General features: G+C 39.4%; 1 protein-coding gene across 9 annotated transcripts in view; it reads left to right on the top strand.

Moving 5' to 3' along the window:
- LOC110826542 (prostaglandin reductase 1) overlaps positions 1–24,718 on the top strand; it is a 239,427-nt gene that overhangs the window by 22,736 nt on the left and 191,973 nt on the right. For 4 of the 9 annotated variants that reach the window (XM_087348100.1, XM_087348098.1, XM_022057271.2 and 1 more), the window contains exons 10-11: positions 1,108–1,181; positions 5,090–5,237. In XM_087348100.1, coding sequence (XP_087204226.1) covers positions 1,108–1,181; positions 5,090–5,201 — 186 coding nt within the window. In that variant the 3' untranslated portion in view covers positions 5,202–5,237. Of the gene's footprint in view, positions 1–1,107; positions 1,182–5,089; positions 5,238–8,062; positions 8,130–9,257; positions 9,274–24,718 lie in introns of those variants that run through there. The other 5 variants (XM_087348102.1, XM_022057273.2, XM_022057279.2 and 2 more) reach the window with 3 other exon arrangements.

Raw genomic sequence — 24,718 nt, 5'->3', positions numbered from 1 at the left:
CCTGTGACTCGTCGGTAACTCATGGCGTCTAGTGTCTTTAGCCACTGTTTATTTGCTCTGTCTGAAACATATTGGAATCAGTGCGCACGTATACAACAAGGCATGCAGAAACACAAAGACGGGGTTTAGAAACTCGATGGAATCGGAACTCCAGCACACATCTGCACGCTTGTTCCACGGTAGGCCTAATCATACGGGGCAATTACGAACGAACCACAAGGAGTACGTACAGAACTGACAGAGGTTGCGCTCTTACTGCACAGACTTCGAGTTCTGTGAACCTTGTGTTGTAAATGTTAGCCTGCATTTAGGGAGCCTGTCCACCATAAATTTATGATCCAACAGTAAATGCAACTAGTTCATTGCACAGAAATTACTTTGAAAAACGTTGCATATTTTACATACACCTAAATAAGGTAGTACGTATGTATATAAGGCCACTGTATATATGTCTTCTTCTGGCTACGGCGTTAGGACAATCAACGACCTGTTTAAGTATACAGTATGGACCTATATAAAAGTAAGCATTAAAGTGCGACCAAAGGTTTTCAGGGTCGCATAAGCCTGTGGAATTAATGTTGATCTTTTGTCCTTGCTATTATATCGAGGCAGACATTTTGAAAACGCGGTAATGGTGACCCATATTTAAGAATAATGACGTCAGAGTAACTTTCAGACAAAATTGTTTGGCAGTCAGGAAACTCGCCCAAAAACGTTTGAGACCACACAAAATGCTTCTCGATGAAAGGCTTATTTCGTTTTGTGCACTACGATTCAGATTACATGACGACATTATTAATGCGCGCTGCAGAAAAGAACATTTTGCGTCATTACGCATTACATCTGAACGTTTCAACCCCTGTAGTCAGTTTCCACGACTACAGTTCAGGTCTGTCCATCATTCTTGTTCACGTAAATTGTGTAAGATGTGAGCATGATGTATTGTGTTTACGAGGTGCTGTGTTGATCTGCCTGCGAAATGTCGACATTCTTTGAACTCCTTTCTTTATCCCGTTCATTTAACTCGTAACTGGTTTGTAGGCCTGTAATAAAAAATGCTAGAAGGATAGTTCTATATAATATAATATAATTTTTATTAATTTCTAGACTGTGAGTGATACGTACAAGAAAAAGCACAATGGGAGAGAGTTATTCAGACATCAAAACCGCGGGAGAAAGTGGTGAGTACAGAAATACGCATCATTTTCCTAGAAGTGTCTGTCTATCTGTGCAAGTGCGATGTATGTCCATTTTATCCAACCCTTCGCACACTAAACTATTCAACTAGCATGCCCTTCCTGACCTGTTGCAGAATTAAATTATGTTTCATAGAGAACTATTTTTGCACTTCTGATAGCTAAATAGACTATATATCTCGCAGCGCCTCGCAGATGATACGCGATTGGGTATAGGCTATTAGAGAAATTGCAGACGCAGGCTTGATATACATCCTTGAATTGTATTTGCGGTATTATGCCCTTTTAAAATACATAAAATGCGTGATGGAATTTTATTTATTATATTTACCACTAATTAAAATAATAAATGACGCAACATTTAAGTGGATTTCTTATCTAATGCGTGCAATACTTGTTGGGTTACTTAGAAAACGTTTCGGTAGGAAAGGCTCAAGGGACTGTGCTAGTCGGAAGATCTGTTCCAAGTATTACACGAACAGAAAACATGTGTGAAATATGTACATTTTATTTTTTTACGGTTTTAGGCAACAGGCAGGATGACAAAATATTCTGAATTGCGCTTCGTAGCAAGCGTTACAATCTGCTGCCACCCGATGTTATACAACGCGTTACTTATTGGCGACTACCTATCCCAATTCAGGCTTACTTCTGTGATCTGTCAGAATAATTTATGTGTGTGATTTACAGTGATTGTTTTCCTTGAGGACCCACAGCGTATAGATGTGTCCGTCTTTCGATAGCGGACATAGTTATTTTGAGCTTGGAGCCCAACTTGAATTTGGAGTTCTCCTGGCGTAAATCTAACAGCGCGACCTCATTTGATCGCGCGGCTTAATGTTTTTCCTTACAAATTCCTGAAAATAGTTCCATAATAATAACTGAACTCCGTATTCCCATTCTGGAGTCGTGGTCTAGCTGTCTGGAATGAGATTTGTTGAAGAGTTTTTAATCTTTCTAGAAACATTATGGGTTAGTGCTTTAATATAGTGTACGACCGCTTCCTTCCGCATCCTTACCAGGTCAACCTTCAATCCGATCCTTTAATTCGACGCGATATGACCCATGAACAACCACACCGCCTACTAGGTAGGCCGACAGCACTCACTCATCCTGCGGTTCAGTACGTAGGCTACACGCAGAGCTACGCCACCAAGTCCACCCGACAAAATGTAAGCAGAAGACGTACTGTGCATTAATTGATTCCTCTAATGTGGCTTCTGCGTATTTGACTGTTTCAGACGCTTTGGTTCTCTTATCATTAACGATTATCGGAAGTTAGTGCTTGTTTTATTTTGACGTTTAACAGCTCACTCATACTTCTGACAGAAATATGTTCGTACATTACTGCTATTCAGTTAGCTACTGAAGTGCGTTAATCGTGTTCTTATTTCTGATTCGTTAAATAATTTATGCGAGGATAGACAAGTGTTCCGCAAACATTTTTCACCCCCGGCACACCATAATTAGTCAAAGACGCGTGAAGGCACATCAACAAATTTTGCCTCACGAAAATTTGGTGTGAAACTATACATGGCCATAAATTTATATCTATAAGAATGCGGGCATATGACAAAGTAAAAATTACACGTTGAACTATATTGATGATGAACCATTGTGTGTGAGTATGTGTATTACGTATAATTAAGGAAGAGAACATATTGCAAATTGCTAACTATAACGTGCGAATGTGCAATTTCATGTAAAAATTTGCTGAACACCTGTTCCCTTGTAGCGACACACCGGATGCCGAACAGTGGGGCAGACTAGTAGTTCTCGCTTTAAAACCGGTGACACGGATATTTAAAATTAAGTTTGATTATTACATTTCGCCCAATAGCTCAGAAAAGTTCTTTAAATTATAGTGCACCGTAAACCATTACCTTAGAAATACATTATAAGATAAAATCGACTGCTGTATGTATCCTGAGCAATTTCGGAGCGGCGTTGAATCGTGAATGTGATCGTGGAGTGGCTTTCACGTGGAAGTCTTGTTTGTTTGTTTGGGCTTGTAATTGAAATCGAAATATAAAATGATTCGTAGAACCGCTTTTATCAGACGGCAAAACTTCTTTTACATAAAAGCTGCAGCATGTAATGAGCTACTGTATTAATTTTTCTCTCATCTTGGATACGATTCATTTATGATCAATTTGATGAAACATCTTTTTATACATAGTCTTTATGTTCACAACTTCGTTATATTTATTCATGAAATATTATTAGGGTCGTCAAATATAGGAGAATATGTTGGGCAGTGCGCATACTACAGATGGGGTGATGATAAATTGACGTAAAATTTTAGTTGGAAACCCTGAAAGGAAGAGATCGCTTAGAAGATGAAGGCGTAGACATGAGAATCATGTTAATCCTTTAAACCCCAGTGGGAACTACATCTGCCACTTGCTGTAATTGTCAGTAACTGTGCGTTTTGTTTTTATGGGTCTTATATGAATCTCATTGTAAACAACGTTTACCAGTTGATCTTCGTAAGGGTAAATTGTGTTCACTTTGCGGTACGGACTTATCTTCGGCTTTAGAAGGTCAAAGGTATAAGGTGGGAGGAAGTGGACCGGATTTATGTGTCTCAGGCTTGCTCTTCTGAGTACGGTATGAACCTTCCAGTTGTACAAAGACACCTTCGACTATATGAGTGACTATAAGATTCTCGAGGATTGTGTTTGATGCATGTAGGCCTAGTTTCGTTTCTCGTGCACGCAGTGTCCCCGTCTTTCTGTTACCGTCCTCAGTGGCCATTCTTCCGTCGTCCGTCACTTTTCTAGTCGAGCATTGCCGAAGGGGGTGACCCCACGCAAGTTCCACCGACGCAGTAGCTACGTCTGCATGGCATGACCTCCAAAAGAGAACGCAGCCCGCCTCTCACCTCGCCGGTTCTAAGCTACACGCTTCTTATCACCAGGCTGCTGCTACTGATGTGTTTTCGTATTTCAGATACGTTTCAAACATTACTTCCTATAATATAACACCGTGCTGCACGGCTTTGCTGCAACAGCGTAACATGTCCTCTCTCTTCTAACAGGAACTAAAAGGTAGGTCGTCTGATGTCGGTCATATTTAGGAGGAAATCAGTCCACTGACTTTTCTTAGAATTTTCGTGGTTTGTCTCAGTCCCTCCACGGCAATGCAGAGGCGATGACATAAAACAGACCACGCTGTCTTTCGCCTCAGTCCTTCGCATTTTTCTCGATTTGTATCTTGCTTTCACTTTATGCACTGACAATGAGTTCAAACAACAGAAGGATCAACAGGCATAACAGTGTTGTTGTCGGCTCAACAGTGTTAGACTTGCTTCATTCACTGAGAAGTCAAATAGCCATTAAATTTAATTTATTACGTTTATGTTGGTTACAAAACAATGGAATGAGGAAGACGAACGTTCAGTCAGAAGCCACGATATTTACAATATTTATAGATTATGTGAAGAAGTTAGAAATATAATATATACATATTTAAAACGTGTGTCTTGAAGACGAGTAAGAAATTAGCGTTTTTCGAAAATTGGAATGTACGGTATTTATTAATTTATTTGCCTAAGATCTCTTGTTACAAGAAACTTGACAGTGTAACACAAAACATGAATGCTCTACGAAAACAGACAAACAAAAGAACTGCATGCTTCTTAGTACATTTAATATAAAATAATGCGAGGATGTATGTTGTGTTAATAATGCCGTTCACAGTTAAGTCAGAGGGTGGATGGACAGGCAGCTTGCTAAAGAGTTCAGAATGTAACATTTCGTCAATGCCCATTCAGGACATCCGGTGTTATAGCAATCCTAGCCTATATGTGTGTACTTTCTGCAATGAACGTCTGTATGATATAATACGATATATAATATAATATAATATCTCTGTAATTTTCCATGTGATAGGATATGGGCTTGCATGATATTTTACGGGCCTGACACGGACAGCAATCACAGGGCTGAAACGTGGGCTTATAAAGTCTCAGGATTTTTGGAAATCAAGAAAGCACTAAGGTGATATAAGAAACTACTGACAAGGTATTGAAATGTTTCTAGATTGTCGGTTATTAAACAGATCAACAATTTCTAAATAACTTGTATATAAAAAATCTTAAAATTTACACGAATGATTAGAATAGATAAATGAATAGTTAAAATATATTTAAAGCCAAAATGATAAGAAATTTTACTAATACTGCACAGTGTCATTAGATGCCGGGATAGGCTACGAGCTTTTTGTTTACTCTCATCGAAACTGCAGACCTAAGGTTGAGTTACAAATATTTGTAATTGATTGTCAACAAATAAAATATTCACATGCTTTTATTTTCCCATTTTAGTAACACATTGGAACTACTAAAATTTCTGTAACCATACAACCGTTCAGCACGTGACATCTAATGGTCAGTGATGTAGCGTTTTTTCCACCCCAGAAGTTTCATTCGGTCTTGAGAGTGATCAGTTAAATTAAGAATTTAGGACAACAACGTCGTGAATTTTACCGCCCAACTGGTATTGTGTAGGTGAAACGGATTGGAATGGTTAAGGCTAAGTTTAAGAGCTAGCTTCGGTTTTATGGTGACATTCAACCTTTCGGGCTCTGTTGCAAGTAAGTTATTTCACACAAGCGTGTAATTTCGTCTTTTGTCAAGGATGTGTCGAGAGCGGAGTGTTGAGGAGGAAATTTGGACCTAAGGGTGATGAAGTGACAGAAGAATAAAGAGAATTGCTTAAAGGAGAGCTTCATGATTTGCACTGTTCGCCACTTATTACGGCAGTGAAACAAGGGAAGATTAAATCTGGGGAAATAAAAATGCATATTCAGTTGTTGTCTGATGGTAATAAAGTGAATTTCATGTGAACGCAGCCCTGACTACAAGAGAATCTGAAAGCTTTGGTGACGTCAGACACCAAGCCACATGAGTTGTGTTATGCTCTTAATTTATGTGGAAGAACTTGAAGAAATATTTGCGACAGATGTCCACCACCTTTTGGAAGACACACAGACACTTCTTGTGTCTGGAAACGTCATCAGTCGGTGTATTATTCTCTTATTCGGCAATTTATTGCTTCACGAACCGCAGCAGATGATTTCGAAGCGAAGTGGTTTTCGGGAATTAATACGCGTTCTGCTCGTAAATACGCCATGTTTGCGCCTGCAAGGCTTCTGCGCAACTGGCATGAGCAGCGGCGTAGTAATCAGGGTGACCTTGGCTCGAGTGTCACGGGGGATACTGGGGGAGTCTGCTGCAAGGGGCTGGATCTGCTTCTGATTCAATCTTGTATTTTAATAAATAAATAAATAAACAAATAAATACATAAATAAATAAATAAATAAATAAATAAATAAAACAGCCACGGTGGTCTAGCGGTTAGAACGCTAGCCTTGTAATCCTGGGGTCTCGGGTTCGATTCCCGGCGGTGCTCGAATTTATAACTTGTGTTGGGCAAGGCCGTGGTCTAGGCAACACGGAGTTTTCCTCCGGGGGCTTCCCCGGTTTCTCCGTGGCATCCCAACAATTACTCCATTCACATACAGAAGACTTACTAACAGAAATATAATGAAGAAGGAAACAGAGAAACTATTAAAATATGGCTACCCGTAGAATGGCAGAAATTCGGAGTAACTGTATGTTTATCAAAACCGTTTCAAATTAATTTAAATGACGTCCCTGGTAAAAATTCCGGATTGGAATGTCACAACAACAAATCTCAACTTTAACCCTTTGAAGCACGAAGCTCATCTAAATAATATATAAGAATCCGGTCCGTACCGCGAAGTAAACACAACACTTCACCATTACAAAGATCTACTGGTTAACGCTGTTTAAGGAAATAATCACTGTGTATTCTGAAAAACATACGAAATTCAGTAACTCTGCAGTTTTCCGAAAGAATGCATTTATGTTTTGTGCGGTTGTCAGAGCAAACAGCGATTATTTCCTTAAACAGCGTTAACCAGTTGATATCTGTAATGGTGAAGTGTTGTGTTTTCTTAGCGGTACGGACTAAATTCTTAAATACTATTAAACGACTTTGTAGTTGCATGAGCCTCGGACCGAATCATTTATTCATATAGTATATATAACTTGTGTTGGGCAAGGCCGTGGTCTAGGCAACATGGAGTTTTCCTCCGGGGGCTTCCCAACAATTACTCCATTCACACACAGAAGAAGGCAATGGCAAACCACTTCTGGATCATCTGCCAAGAACGTATATGAACAGGTCCCAGTCCCAGTCCCAGTCCGAGAAAAGGAGGGAAGGATCCTGTTCATATGGACCTGTCGGCAGACAGAACACTAAAAATAAATAATAAATAAATAATTGTTGTTAGGTTGCAATTTAAATAGTACAATCTGTGTTAAATACGGACTGGTGCCCAATGGAAATTTCTTGTCCAGTGGGATCATCTGTCAGTTTTTCAAAGAGAACACCACGGGGTTTGTGTTTTTATATTAGTTTACTGATTGTTGTCATGTTTTGAGAGATGGCTCTGTCATAACAATTTGTTTGGTTGATTCTTGCATTGGTTTGCGACACTGTTTCAACTACATAGGTTATGTACCCTCGAAGACTCTAGAAAGATGATAGTTTGGGAAGGAGGTGATGTGATCTGTTTAAAGGTGTTATACTTTCTCCTGGACATACATTGTAGAACTGCAAATGTGGTAAATGGCCGAGGTTTGAACCGTATTACTCAAGAAAGAGTGTTACCGGTATATCACCCTGGTTGGTCCTACCAGAAGGGGATTGAAAACAGAGTGGCAGGGTCGCTGCTATCAGAAAGCGCATCGTTTAATGCTCTGGAATTTTCTAGTTTGACGATCGCGTTGTCTCGAAGAAATCCTACTGTAACATGCGTCCTTCTTGTTCCTACAGGATCCGTATCGTCGCCTCGTATAGGCGGAGGCGCATTTCGCTCGTCTTTTGATATTCGCAGTCGCTTCTGCAGCAACCGGAAATTATGTGAGGCAGTTTCATCTCCGGACGTATTTCCTGTTTCGGCGCTGCTTGTGCAGTTTGCCTACTTGTGACGTCACTGTATAAAGTTGCGTTAACTCACAATAAAAAATCACGTTTACTTACAATACAGCAGTTTGTGATTTTTTTAAGCTTTTGTAAACTCGCGATGTTTTTAACGTCTGTGACGATGACCACAAGATTTATGACATTTTCATCCGTACAGTCGAGTGAAACAAGAAACTTAATGTGAATATTCATTTTAAGATATCTGTAAAGGAATTTAACAAGTTGGAAAGAACCAGTTGGAGATGTGTGTGTGGATGGGAAGATAATATTTAAATGAATGTGAAAATAAATAGGTAGGTTACGAGGATGTGGACTGGCACGGATTAGGTGGTCAGTAGCATGCTCTTGTGAACATGTGGCTCAATTAAAGAGGGGAATTTGTTGATTATTTGAGTGTTTATTAATTGTAGATCACTTATCTCCCTGATGATGGAGGCAACAGTAAGCACCTCTAAGAGAAACGTCTGCCAATTTTTACCAGACGACACGACACAGTATACCAGAACGCTGTCATCTTCAATCCTAACTAAACCTTTTCTTATTAGTTTCTGAGCTGTTTAGCTTTGAATGTCCAATTCAAGGGGAACGTTTTTGAGATTATTTCTGTAGCAGTTTTGAACACGATACTTCGACGACCATGCTCACGTGATCTCTGCTTCTGTCTTGCAGTTACAAACCCAAAGAGTAACAATAAGTGTTTCTTACATCATTCATCTTGTGTCTCGCACACTGAACTCCGGTGTCTGAAATAAAAAAAGTTGTTGCAGAACGTGCTTTTTTTACAAAGCTACTAATTAATTTATCTGTATTATGAATGTTTACGGAGACGTGTCATGCGACATTACAGCTATAATGAAGTGAACATCATATCAAGACATCTAACTGGATGTGAAATAAATCGTAACTTACTCAGTTTCATGCCATGTTTGGAAATTTCAATTTGTTCGAGAAAAATGGAACAGCTCGGAATTCTACCGTAATGCACATTCTACGAAATTCTAATTTTTCCTTCGAACAGTGATGCGTATTATTGCCGTTTTTGCAGAATGATTTCATTGAACGAGGAGAGTACCTTGCAGTCCACCAGTGATACGTCAGTCCCCAGAGAAGTCACATGCTGCTTTATTAACAGACCGAGAAACGTCGTGGTATAAACTTTATAAGTAATACATTTTACGACTAGAACTATCGTAAAATAAAAACAATATTAACAAAACTAATAAACGAATTCGATACAAGTAACAGCGGAGAAGTGGGAAGTAACAAACACGTGGCAGAAATACCTCTGTGTTAAGACCAATGTTCCCTCTTAGGAACAGGAGGTTTACGCATGCGCACTTCGCTTGCTTTCTGGGCCTCCAATGTCAAAGGTATTTGATCTCGTTTAATGTCTCCTGCTGTTGACAGATGTGTAATATCAAGACGCTGTGAGCGCATGGATTAGGCAAAGTGGATGCGTATTATGCAAACACTTTTATTCTTTGTGGCGATCAAACGCCCATCAACAGTTTGTTCAGCTGCTCCTCAGTGGAAGCAACCCCGCTGATTAAAGCCAATATCTGTTCAGAGTCTCCTTGATGTTCAGCTCGTTGCTATTGTGGAGCCCCAACTTTCATCACGGTGGTAACAACCGTACCGACTTCAATCGGAGCCAGTTCAATGAAATTAAAATAGTTACGACCGTGTAGCATGTGTTAAATTCCTGAACTCTTTGTTTGCGTTGTGACGTGGTGCATGGGGAAAAGCAAAGGTATTTAGTTACAAAATATTTATAAATGTCTCGTAACAACACGAGAATTTGTGCTGTGAATGTTTGAGGTTATGTAAGATAGTTCACTGATTAGTACAGTTGGATGCGGTGTGACAACGGAAGTTAGGCTTTTTCAGAAATATTGTTGGGAAGAAAATAATTATGTACATTTCTGTGGGAAAAACAATAATAGTCAGAGCTTTGGGACTAGTATTCTGGTGAGCATGGATCTTACGATAAAAAAACATGTTTGAAAATATAGTCTGTTAATGATAGAACGTTCTATTTTACCTTCGGTGGTTCTTGTGCGATGCTGCTATTGTAAATGTACGTATTTCAAGGGATATTGAATGTGATTATGGAAAAATGGTTTGTATAAATGTCCTCATTAGATTTGTATTGTTTTAATATGGATATCACATTTAACTTGCTTTGTGCCATATGAGTACTAATTTCTAACATGAGGTTGCTTTGAAGGAGCAGAAAACTTAAATACATATGTAAGACTTGAGGTTCTCACAGCGGTGAGTATGAAGATTTCCGTCTTCTGGGTTGTAGCGCTGTGTAGTCTGGTCGCCCTGATGATGGAGGCAGTATGATCTCCGAAACGTTGGTTAACATCGACCAGACTACACAGCGCAACAACCCAGAAGACGGAAATCTTTAAATACATATGTGTATAATTTCTTCAAAGACGTTCGTGACCAACCTTAACGATTTCATAATATAATTGTTCACAAAGTGCAAACGTACAATGCATTTTTCGTAAACTAAAACACTTTACTGTGATACTGTTTCAGAAGTAATTAACTCAGAGTCGGAAGAGAGTGCATATTTTTACTTATGCTGCGAATAGTAATTCGAAATGCAGAAAACTCTCATCCATAATACATACTGCGTATAAAATAATAAAATGCCACAGCACATATATTTGAAGGTACTGTTATAACAACAAAGAATTGAAGAACGCAATGGTCAAAATATCTCACAGATCCTGTTATAGTGAAAATATTAAGGCAGGTTCAACTGAAAATTCCCGGAAAATGTTGAATTCCACTGATGCAGTCTGGACTTCATTGCAACATCTAATTTTATGACGGACGCAAGAGTTATGATAATGGGGAGTGAATACGGAACATTGACAATTGTGATTGTCAAAAATGCATTTCCTCATCGTGTTATGCACAAGTAGGGCTTTATTTTTTTACTCTCCTGAGAGGTTTTACGTGATCCGATAGATCGCATTTACTAGATAAAGGAAAACAGTCGAACATGATTGATGTTTCGTACAGTGACTATGATTCTTATCACTAGTCGGTGATTGTTAAGGGGTCAGCTGCCAGAAAAATCTGATAAAGCAGATAATTCGGCACAAAGGAGTTTAATCAAAAAATAGCGTAATGCAAAATTTAAACGAGGGTATTAAGATAAAATGTTACCCGAGTTATAGAAGAAATTAAAAATAAAATGCAATCGACATTACAAGTGCGTTCTGAGTTGATTTCTCAGTCGAAGACTATGAATAAATCGTGTTTTAGGTTAGGTTATGAATTTGTATAAATATAACGCGCTAGACTGCACTAGTTGCAGATTTGTAAAAAATCCAGATGTCAGCCTAAGTAGCAAACTTCAAGGAGCAAAAGGATGAAATAGGAAAAATAACAAACTAAAGTGATGAAAAGGAGTAGAAAAGCAAATATCAGTATTTATGAGGTACGTAAAACGAATGGAATGGAATGTAAGGGAAAAACATTGCTTCAAGAGGAGGTGGATCTAATTGGCTTTGGATCGTGTTCCCTGCTGGATTTTGAATTGGCGGTGTGTTAATTCTTTATGTTCTGTTACAAAATAAATCACGGTTAACTTCGAGGATGCTAGTTGAAGCAGGGAACATACTGATGCACGAAAAATCCTCAAATGCCATAAGAAGGAACTCTGTTTTGTTATAACCCTGCGAGCAGTACCCGCGTTACGTGTGGTATATTATCTGTACCATTAACTGTGTCCGTCACATTATGTCGCTTGACAAGGAACCCGTTTCTTTCCCACCCTGTATTCACGCATTATTATTTGCTTTATAAGTTCTGATGAGGTTCAAAAAAGGTTCTAATAGCTAAACTTTTCTTAGGCCTCGAGTTTTCCCTGCTTCCTACTTATATTCATCTTATCTCTTCTTTTCATATTCTCTTTCTTATCGGAGACCTGAAGTTGAAGTTCTTTACTGGCGGTTTAATACCAAAACGGAATATGTCTCTTTATCTCTAGAAGAAGCGGAATTTATTCTGGAATCATCTCCTTTAATGTTCAGAAAACTGCTCTGTTGTTGGGCTAATTTCTGGGATCAAGACTGTCGCGTCCACAGCAAAAACAGAGTTGTTGGGTGTCTTCTGGCTGCGGGACTTCAGCGACGGTGCAACGTTATGTACGACTGTTTCTGGGTGCAAGTGCCTCTTGAGGAAATTAAAACGAAAAGTTTTGATAGATATTTTAACATATGAGCGTATTAATTTGAATTAGTGTTCTGGTGCACTAGACGATGTAGAGAAGAAGCTGCTTTCTTACAGAAGCATCGGCCCATGTGGGCATTTAGCGGGACATAAGTGTGAAATTCGCTAATTCTTTACATGTTTCAATAGGAAGATTCTTGTTCCGGCCACCTTTATCAACTGAGACAGAGCATTTGCTCCATCCATTGGACATGGGAGTGTGGGCCACAAGGATTATTCTGAACGCAGAGACGAAGAGGAAAATCCCAAAGTTTTCTCTTGGGTTCGAACTACAGCCGCATAGTTTGTTGCCCGTAACTCGAACACTGAAGGTCGAAGATCCTGGTCGAGTGGTTAGCACTCCTGCTTCGTGTTCGGGGGTTTCGAGTTTAAATCTCGGGCAGGAGACTAGCTATTTTGACTGAGATTTTTTGTGGTTTTCCTCAGTCTCTTCAGGCAAATGTCGGAATAATATATTAAATTAGGCCACAACCGCTTCCTTCCACATTTATTCAGATCTTTCCCTTATTAGACGCTATATTATCTGAGATACTGTAAAAGCGTCGTTAAATAAACTACAAATCACAAATATTCAACACTGAAAATGACTTATGTGTCACTTGTATTTGAAATGGAATCTTAACAACTACAAGCTGTCTTGTTCTTCTGCTGTGTTTTAGGCATTAACGTTAATATTTACAGTTGATGTTTGCATCTCAGGAACTGTGACGAACGAAATAAGAAGAAAACTGCTCATGAAGCTGATGATGTTGAAGATGCTGATGATACTAATGACGGAGATGGTTCTCTTGATGCTTCTGCTGCTGATTATTCTTCCAGTTAGTAGGTTTCTGCCGGCTGTACCAAACTGTGTGTAGATCAAACAAGAATGATGCTTCATTAGCAGACGGCGGGCGAACGTTTTAACAGTGGGAGGGTTTGTTTGAAACTTTATACGCCACCCCATGTCCCTGTAACACACTGAGTTTAGCATATTATTCTGTTAACCACCATTCCCCTCTTCCCACCACATCCCATTTATATCCTCGGTGCCTGTCGCGTCTTTTGTTCGGTTTAAAAAAAGCGCTATCCGATGATTGATGAGTTTAGATTTTTTAAAGGCGCCTCGTTCAGTTCGCACGTACAAGTTCTTCAGTCAATAGCACACGGCGGCTCCATAATCTGTAGTTTAAACAGCAGAGGACATAGAAATCAGCACATAACGAGTTGGTTCTTCTGCTTTCTCTATAAAGGGGCCGTGCACTCTCAGATTCTTACTCAGACAATTTTCAACGTGAAATGTTGGTAAACATCGACCAGACTACACAGCGCAACAACCCAGAAGACAGAAAACCTCAAATCATACAAATTTTCAACGTGTTTGCAAAAATCGGACGGCCAGCGCAGACCAAAATTACTTGATCGTGTTTCATAATTTTCTATATTTAGCAAGACGTGACGGTTAGAACGCTGGCCTTGTAATCCTGGGGTCTCGGGTTCAATGGCGGTCCCCGAATTTATAACTTGTGTTGGGCAAGGCCGTGGTCTAGGCATCACGGAGTTTTCCTCCGGGGACTTCCCCGGTTTCTCCGTGGCATCCCAACAATTACTCCATTCACACACAGAAGAAGGCAATGGCAAACCACTTCTGGATCATCTGCCAAGAACGTATATGAACAGGTCCCAGTCTGAGAAAAGGATGGAAGGATCCTGTTCATAATATGTCGCCTACCTCCTGTAGAGGAGACGGCGTAATAAAAAAAGCAAGACGTGACTGATGACGTACTATCGCGAATTGTATTGAACTCCAAAGACAAGTCTGTGTGGAATGCTGATTAAAATTAATTCTGCTCACTGTACAGACGCCGGACTCAGATTTGTCTGCGCAGACGAACCTGAATATAAATGTGAGATCCTTCTGCCCCTGTAATAGGAAAACAAGTCACTTCAAATCTACGCTACGCATGTCACAATTACTTGATAGATGCATTTTTGATATTAAAATTATTTACTTCATCTCATGTCATTTATTAGATTTCTCTCATTATTGACAAGTTTCGACGACGATGAAATTGTGAATGAACATTATCATTACAGACCACTCCATTTTTGTGCTAGTTAATTTCCTATTATCAATTAATACCAACACGGCCACGGCGCGAACTTCTGAGGTGGTATCCTATTATCCTGAAATTTTTAAGGCTATATATTTTTTGAATAATACGATATATTTTGTGGAATGTAGAAGGAAATATGGCGGCAACACGAAATCTATATTTATCTTATAATTTAATGGCGATATCTAGTGGATTATTTGCGCTAGACATATGAAATCCTGTAGGAGACAGATCGTAAGTGGGATGTGAAGAATTTTAAATTAAATAAATGTTTGTGTTCATAAAAACGGCTTTTGTTTGAAGGACAAATTTGACGTAGTCGGAAACTGTGTCATTGGGGAATACGAATAAGCTATAGTTAGAAATGGAATGTTAAATTGTTGTTAATGTAAGTGTAGAAAATTACGTAATGAAGAACCTTATAATATATACTCTTCACGAAATTTTATTCAGATAATTAATTATGAAATTAAGGAAGATGAGATTGACGGAGCTTGTAGAATGTAAGGGGCTATAAAAACGCATAGAAAATATTATCAGAATCTAAAAGAAAGAACACTTTGAAAAGATAGACGTAGATAAGAGGATAATATTAAAACGGTTTTTAGTAAAAATGTATTAAGTGTTCTTTTAGATCAACCATTTGTATAAGGAATTAATCCATCTATTATACTTTAAATTTGTTAGCTAAATACAAATAATACCCTATAAAAACTCTTCCACACTTGATGTTATTCCAGTGTATATGGACTTGTCGGTTAGTGTAGCTTCATGCCATATCCATTACGCTCAACGCCCCTCTGCCTTGTCTGAACTTTTCCCTTCGCAACCCTTTCAGTGTTCCCCTCCCCTCCCCAAACAAGTTGCGCCTTTCCTTTGTGAGCTGTTTAACGTGGGAAAGATTATTAGTATAATAGAGTTGTTACTGCTTCATGAAACTAAATATGATTTTTCCAGTTCTCTGGCTTTGCGCCTCCCGTCCATATTTGTGTCCTACGATTTAAAGAAACGTCACGTTCGGAAGCTGAAATGCGGTGTTCTTGACGATTCTAACTCGTTTTGGTTGTACTTGTAGGCCTGCCAACGTAGTTTTTTTTATCTTTTGTCACTCGCTGACAATGGAAACAACTTCATTGCAGTTAAACACGAATAATGTTTAAGACACTGGAATTTAGACGAACTTAGTGAAATATCGGCGGAACGAATGAAGATGGCTGTCTTCTGGGTTGTTGCGTCAAGTAGTCGGGTAGAAGTTTACCGACGTTTCAGAGGTGCTTGCTGCCTCCATCAGCAGGGCGATCCTTGATGATGAAGGAATGACGCACCTCTGAAACGTCGGTAAACTCCTACCCGACTACTTGACGCAACAACCCAAGAGACAGCCGTCCATCCGCTTGTTACGTTCTTTCTCGTAACTCCAAATATCGAATTGAAATTAATAATAATAATAATCATCATCATCATCATCCGTGGCGTGACAGCCCTTTTGAGAGCCAAAGCCGAGTAGCTGGCTGCTGGCCTCACACTCACATGCCTAAGCAGAGGTGAACGATCATCCAACCAGATATAAGATGACGTGTGGTCAGCACGACGAACCCCCAGCCATTGCTAGCTTTCCTGACCGGATTACGCTACTCATTGTAGCTCCCCAATTTCCTCACGATGCTGGGTTGGCACCGGTCCCATACACTGGTCGAAAGCTCATGAGAAAATTTCTTCTCCCCCGAGACTCGAACCAGCGCGCATTCCGTATCGCCGGTCCGAAGCACGATGCCTCAGACCGCGCGGCTACGGCAATATAACAATATAACTTTAACATAGTGTAACTATGGGCAGATTGTTTGTACATACGTAGTTTCAGTTCATTATAATGAAGATATACAAAAGGAAGTCTTGGTAAATGCAGAATCTTTAAGTTTCGTTCAGTGATTTTAAGGGATGGGGCAGGAGGTGGTTTAGGCTATTTACTGTGACCATGGGAGGACTTAGGGAACATCCGCCTTAAACTAACAACCAAAGGGGGGAGGAAGTGGTTTTGAAAATGAATTAGTAACTGCCACATTGTGTTCAATGCTCATTAAGTTGAATTCTTACTGCAAAAAAACTACGCCCGCCTAACCAGTTGTTTGTGGTCTACAGCTCTATTATACTGACAAGCTCTAAAAGTTCTGCTCTCCTACTATATAATATTTATTCTTATAGCTGTATTTGTACCCCTTGTTCCCTATTTACAGTTATATATTACTGATTTTATTTTCCCATTTACACATATTTTTATGCAGGTTTTTACTTATAATTCCTAATTCCACAATATTATCACAACTTATCATCGCGTTATAAGCTACCTCATTATTATTATAAACCATTTTCTACTCAAAAACCTTCTCCCTCGTTTCAGATAATTTTAATAGCAATTTCAGATATTGCATCCTGATGTATGATTAGTGGTAAATAAACGTGCTTAATAAAAGTACCGTCTACACACTTTTGCTTTCATTAAAATGTTAATGACTGCGCTAGTCATTTCGACCTAATATGGCATCCTCTGATGCTTCTGTCTAACTGATGCAACATACGCGGTTTTTAATCTCCGCCATGGATGCATTTTATATAGATATTTTTTAATTGTGTGCTCAGGATGGAGACCCGTGATGGGCTGTTGCGAACTCGGAAATGAACATTAATTTTTTTTTAAAATTGAAGGGAGGATAATTTCTTTAGCTGGTGGTACTATCAGCTTCTCAAGAGGGACTGTGCTCCATAAAGTTAGTTATACTAGGAAGTTGGGTAGAACTAACGTGTTAAGACAGGAGAGATGTATTGGTCACCGATTTACTTTCAGTAGCTCTGCTGTCATGGACAAAACCTCGCACTGTCATGTGACGCGATCCATACATCTGTGTTACATTCATCTGTGATGCTGAACCGTAAGGAACACAAATCGACCGTGAAGATAAGAGAGATGACAATTCTTCTCATACTTTCTCCGTATTTCTGCACTCGACTATGAAATGACCTGCCTTAATGTCGAATTAAAAAGATAGTATCTGACATAAACAGTAAAGATTAACAGAAAATTGTATTGAATTAAAAGAACTCATTAGGTTATCAAGTTTATCTAATTATTCGTATTTAAGGAAACTCGTTAATTTCTGTTGCTATCGCTTGACCACAAGCAAATTTTGTGCGGGGAAGTCCCGTCCTGTAGACAATTCTTGAAGGTTTCAATGTGTTTCACGCTCCGTTGCTCTCGGCATCTAAGATTAATACCTGCTGCAGAAACCGTGGACCCGTGTTCCTGATCATTTGTATATTTCGTGTCCAAAACGACGTGGCAAACTTCTGAAGAAAGAAAATTATGTGATTTCTACAATGAAAGTCGAGAAACAAGTTTCAATCCTCTCCGTACCTGCCTAGTATAAGCCCCTATTTACATGACAGTCGAAACGAATTTCAACAATTTCTCAAACCCACGCTGGTCCGACCATGGTACCAGCTATCATGATTGAATAAGTTTGTGGCTTGTCTTACTTCACCAGGCAAATGTGAGAGCGATGCCTTGAATTTCGCGATGAATTCTTCCTTCCCAGTCCTTTCCACTTCCTAGTACATAACGACCCTCTATTTTTATTCGATACCAAATACACTCTGCACTCGATATATCGTCATTAAATGAACACATTAACTAACCTGTGTACATTATCGTAAAGATGATGACGATGATGATATGATGATCGTGTTGCTGGAAGTTTAATGTACGATGGTTGAAGCTGTCTCCATTTTCATGACGACTGACGCTGACATTTTGAGGAATAATTTGACCAAAATGAACAGTACATTTTTCAGTGTTAAACACTCTAAGAGGTAGAATATGGAAATACAGACGAGTTCCGCATTATGCTTTCACTTTAGTATGCATAAAGTGCCTAAACCCCTCCAGAATTCGCGGGCATATACCGTGTTTTGTTTCTAAACGAATATTACATGAAATGAGAAACACGAAACATTTAACTCCTTAATAACTTTAAAGTATCGCTTTGATGTTAGCTTAATTTGCTTTTATTTATTTTAGATATGCGACGATACGTTTGTAACTTTGTGATTTAATCTTTTTGAACCGCTGCTCAACATAATGGGAGTTTGCGAATGAAATGACCCACAGTTTCATTTTCTACTGCGTTGCTGTGGAGTTTTAGTTGAACGAATGTATATCGTTATCTCAGAGACGTGTCTGCTCTGTGTTTTACTTTCTAACTTCATGCATCATTTGAGCAACTTACAGAATGTATCCAAGCCATAAATTACTGACAGTTTTTAATTTTGCTGGTGTCAAGTGTTTAGATCAGGGGTTGCTAAACTTCTTATGTCTGATACCACTTATAAAGCAAAAGAAACTTGGAAAATACAGAACCTACTTTTGCATTGCTGATAGAGAAAGTGCATAGTACAACTTGGTTATTTTAACATTAAACGCAGAAAACGTGTAAATTCATTTTAAAATGGGTTGTGACACAGAATTTATCAAAACTCACGTCTAATTAATTATGCGGTGGTCTAGCGGTTAGAACGCTGGCCTTGTAATCCTGGAGTCTCGGGTTCAATTCCCGGTGGTGCTCAGATTTATAACTTGTGTTGGGCAAGGCCGTGGTCTAGGCAACACGGAGTTTTCCTCCGGGGGTTTCCCCGGTTTCTCCGTGGCATCCCAACAATTACTCCACTCACACACAGAAGAAGGCAATGGCAAACCACTTCTGGATCATCTGCCAAGAACGTATATGAACAGGTCCCAGTCCGAGAAAAGGATGGAAGGATCCTGTTCATATGGACCTGTCGTCAGACAGAACACTAATAATAAAAAAATAATAATAAAAAAAGCAGCATACGAATGAATGAAATCTGTGGTGCCCCAAAGGGTACAGGGACCACAGTTTGAGAACCCCTGCCACCTTTGTTGTTCTCTTGCTGCTTCATTCGCTGCACGGGAGAAGAAAGTGTTTTCTCAACTCTGTGGAGCAGAGGCCTCCAGAAACTGATAGACTCTCAGACGGAAATTCTCAACTTTTATGGAACTTGAAGGGGCATTACTTTTTTCACGAGCGCCTAACACTGAATTATAAACCTGATAAATCCAGTTGACATTTTTTTCACTCTGTTTCTAAGGGATCATGTTGAATGTTAATGTTTTCGTAAGTTTGTTCAACATATTTCGATGGTTGAAAAAAATATTCCGCTGAAGTATTAAGGCATGCTTTATGATCCAACACGTTACTGAGCACTGCTTTGGCCAACTTTCATTATTTTTACCCCCCCCCCCCCCCACCACTTACAAATCTTATTCGGTAAACAGCGCATTCTTGCCTCTGTTCGGGGATTATAATAAAATTAATATACTTTATTTTGCCTTATCTCCTTGGAGGTTAAGTGGACCCTAGGTTGATATGAAAATGTGCGTAAGATCGCGGGGAGACACGTGCACGTGAAAATAACAGTAGCAAATGTTCAGTCAATTTCTCCACTGAGGAAACAGCTCCCACTGCTGCAGAACGAATGGCAGGTGTTAAAAAACTTACTAAAATATTACGGCCCTTGCTTAATATTGTCATATCAGGCACCAGACAGGTTTACTCAGCGTTATGTGCTTGGAAACCTTATTTTTCTAATTACGAAACCGGTTGGCAGGTGAAACCGACTCCCTATTAAAAGGTGCTACTTGGATGAGAGTCACACTGTTATCGTCTTATTTATGCCTGTATTTATAACTTTCTTCCGATAAAGAGATCTGTTCTACGCAGATAAATATCACGTGATCTCTATTGTCCTAATTAAAATTTGAATGAGATTATGCATAAGTGAACCAACAAGGAATTATTTTAGCAGAGGCTCACACATGAACAGTTGCCGCGAGATAAATTTGTACCTTAATGGCCCTACAAAGTATGTTTCTTATCTTGGACTCTAATCGTTCTTTTTTTCATTAACGAGCATTGCGTTTAGACATAGTTTTATGAGTGAGTTAAGACGCTTTTATGAGAAGTTATACAATTTCCATTTGAAGGATGGTTTCCTCTCCATAATGACGTAATAGAATCTATGCATTATTAAGTTATGTGCCTGCCTGTAATTACGTTAATTAGCTCACGATCGACGGCAAAATATTGAAAAATGCAACAACTGTTCTCGCAGTGTGTTATTACGAACGGTTACATTTATTGTAGGCGTACCGGGAGAATATTTTGACTTGTCACGACATATTTGTGGAAGTTGTAGCATATTTGTTTACCTTAAAACGTATCGGTGGATCGGATACCGGCCAAAATGTCTGTGTGCTACAGACATTTGCATAAATTCAACTCGGCTAGAACACTTCGTGTGTTTCGGTTCGTTGTTGTATCTAAGGGCATCAGAACCTTTTGTCAGGCTGTGAATGCGTAACTACAATTTTCAAATAGTGCCGCATTTCTTGAGGCAGCAGCAGTGAAAGTGAGGCTGCGTGGAAGTGCGTGATTAAACGTGTTATTTAAAAAATCCTAATAATTCTCGAGTTAATGAAATGGGCTGCTGGTTTAGGAATTGATTGTTGAAGCATCAGCGGTGATATTATCGTGGCTTGCATTTGCCCGGAAGGACTGAGGAAACTCGTGGTACATATTTGTCTGTACTGACTAAAAGCAGGTGTTTCGTACATTCTAATTTGATACGGTGCTAACGTTTGAATAATTTTTACGTAATGAAATTTTATAACAAGATGGAGGCAGTGAGTACTTCTGAAACGTCGGTAACCGTCTACCACACTACACGGCGCAACATATCAGAAGGCAGTCGCGTTTATTCTCACTGCTGTGCGAATCAGAAGTCTCACCTAACTTACATAGAACTGGATTTTTAAATAAAAAAAAGCCAACGTCCGTGTCACTCCCTGAGAAAAACGCGATGCGTCAAGACAGAGCAAGTTCAAGAGAAATGTGAGTTTGCATAAGAGATATCCACATCAATGTAACAACTGTGCAAGAAACTAACACGTTTGCATGTTACTTATCTGAACATCTTATGCGTTCCGGGTGTTGGCTTTATACATATCCTTGCACCCAAGTAAGGTCTACGATCTTCAGGCTGGAATATTGCAGCGGCCATCTCGAGGTTAAGCCTCAGTGTGGGTGTGCACATACGCGATTTGTGGCATTTCCTTTGTGTGGGTTGACTTCGTCATCATCCTCAGCTTATTCTTTTCCTCCTCGGCGATATAGATTAATGACGATGTTTCTTCTGACTAGGCCTATGAATGTTATGCAAGTTTTATTCAGAGAGTTAAATTTCTTATATGGCTGATCAGAAAATCGGTACACTTGTACTAACAAAAGGAAAATGCAGACATCCGTTTTCCGAGCGGGATCCACTGTGTCGTACAGCGCACCGCGTTAGTTCGACAGAACCGCATTCTGAGACCGCAAGGCCTCCAGAATCTGCAAAGCCATCTTCAAATTTGATGATGATGATGAATAATGAGATGGATGGGGCATGTTGAGCACATGGGCGAAATTTGAAATGCGTGCAAAACGTCGGTTGGAAATCCTGTAAGAAAGACATCACTTTAAAAACGTGGAAGTAAACGGGAGAATGAAACTAAAATGGACTTTGGAGAAATATGATTGGGGAGTTGTGGATTGAATTCATCTGGCTTGTGGTATGGACCTGTAGCGGGTTCTCGGTTTTCATAAAACGCGGGGAAATTATTTACTGAACGTAACTTACTATTAAATTCTGAGGAAGGAATATTTTAATTGAGTAAATAAATAATTAATAATAATAATTTGAAACCAATTAATGACATTCATTGTTCAGATCTTCGCATTTGTGCTCTGTGACTACACTATACATGAAGATATGAAGCAGAATCAGAACTGTTTATCCAGAATTATTGTTAACATATGAAAATATATGAATATTGAATATTCTAGACGGAAACTTTTACGGCGATTAATAATGGCATAGAGGAAAGCCGATTATGACAGTCAGTAATGAGGTGAACTGACTGGAAGCTGTATTTATCACCAGTTCTGTGGAACTAAGTGTTGACACCCTCAGCCACGTGATTAAGTTCGCCGCCTAAGAAGTAGGGTGCCCGTCACTCACGTGTGAACGGGCAGGCACTGGCTCGCATCATTTATTGAACATACGAGAGCTGTCAGATGTATAAGCAGATGAAATGAAGAAAGCGTTGCAGTCCCCTATTAGGGAGGAAAGTATGTTCCACCCCGGGACCTGAGTCGGGGGAAGTTTAAAACCTCACTGTGCGCAGGATACGGAAGAATGCAATAACAGAAGTTGTATAAAACAACAATTGTTTTGAAGATTTCTTCTTCTGGGTTGTTGCACCGTGTAGTATGGTAGATGTTTGCCAACGTTTTAGAAGTACTCACTGCCTCCATCTTGTTATAAAAGTTACTTCATTACGTAACAAATTATTCACACGATGAATCGACCTGATGACGGACGCAGTATGACCTCTGAAACGTCGGTAAACATCGACCAGAATACACAGTGCAACAACCCAGAAGACAGAAATCTTCATACTCATCGCCCTGATGACGGAGGCAGTATGACCTCTGAAACGTTGGTTAACATCGACCAGAATACACAGCGCAACAACCCAGAAGATAGAAATCTTCATACTTATCGCCCTGATGACGGAGGCAGTATGACCTCTGAAACGTTGGTTAACATCGACCAGACTACACAGCGCAACAACCCAGAAGACAGAAATATTCATACTCATCGCCCTAATGACGGAGGCAGTATGACCTCTGAAACGTTGGTTAACATCGACCAGAATACACAGCGCAACAACCCAGAAGATAGAAATCTTCATACTTATCGCCCTGATGACGGAGGCAGTATGACCTCTGAAACGTTGGTAAACATCTACCAGACTACACAGCGCAACAACCCAGAAGACAGAAATCTTCATACTCATCGCCCTGATGATGGAGGCAGTATGACCTCTGAAACGTTGGTAAACATCTACCAGACTACACAGTGCAACAACCCAGAAGGCAGAAATCTTCATACTCATCGCCCTGATGATGGAGGCAGTATGACCTCTGAAACGTTGGTAAACATCTACCAGACTACACAGTGCAACAACCCAGAAGGCAGAAATCTTCATACTCACCGCTGTGAAAACCTCAAATCATACAACAATTCTTATTTCAAGCGGAAAAGGGAAATTAAATTGTGTATTCGTTTCAAATCACAATAATATACGAATTCTGCCAGTTAACTATTTCCTTCCGGTGTTAAGAGAACATGCTATTAATACTTCTTTATTTTAAGCCTATAGTTTTATCTGACATGCGCTACCCTGAGATTCGGTATCAAATTTATAATAACCTGATTGTCTATTTGGCGTTATGAGAAATATCCCAAAATTTATTGTAAATATTTGGATGAAAGTTTTGAATTAACCGACTTATATAAAAGACTTCCCCTGAGAAAACACAATATGCGGCTAATTTTACAGTGTTAAAGTGCATTCCCTCCTCCCGCGGCCATTAGGCTGTGATTGATCGCCCCAGCACATAAAAGAGGGTTAGCATAATGCTATAACACTGGTACGGGATTAGCTCCGTAGTGCAGGATTAACATGGTGGTTACTGGTGTGAAAACGGTCCAGCTCAATATAAGAGTCGCGCCGGATCATAAATACAGCTTCATCCCACCCCAGGCCGGTCTTTTGTTCACGGTTTTATAGTCATGCCCCCACATGTGTCCTCCCTACAGCTACGCTACCCTTTTCCGAGATTTCTTCACTGAGTATTTGTACGAACTATTATCAAAAATGTATTCGTTTGCTGCTGGGTCGTTAGCGAAAATTCAGATGTGCATTGTAATAACAATAATAATACATTATAATTTTAAAACATAGACGCAATTTAACTGTGCTCTAAACTAGCTTAAATATTGTTAATATTACGGTTATAAACACTGTATTTTTATAATAATTTCCAAACGTATTATAATACAGTTAAAATTTAGTGAATTCGAAAAATAAAATTTCAGTGCTCAAGAAATTTTTTATCTATCCGCAGGGCAAACATCATTCATGTTACTTGGTATTTTGTACTGCATTGTAATAGACCTCTTTGTCTCTTTGACT

The sequence above is a fragment of the Zootermopsis nevadensis genome, unplaced genomic scaffold (genome assembly GCF_977971745.1).
Source record: "Zootermopsis nevadensis isolate Lab colony 2312 unplaced genomic scaffold, Znev_1.0 Znev_ptg000012l, whole genome shotgun sequence".
NCBI lineage: Eukaryota > Metazoa > Arthropoda > Insecta > Blattodea > Termopsidae > Zootermopsis > Zootermopsis nevadensis.
Note: the sequence above shows the minus strand (reverse complement) of the source record. Positions and strands in the feature narration are given on the sequence as shown.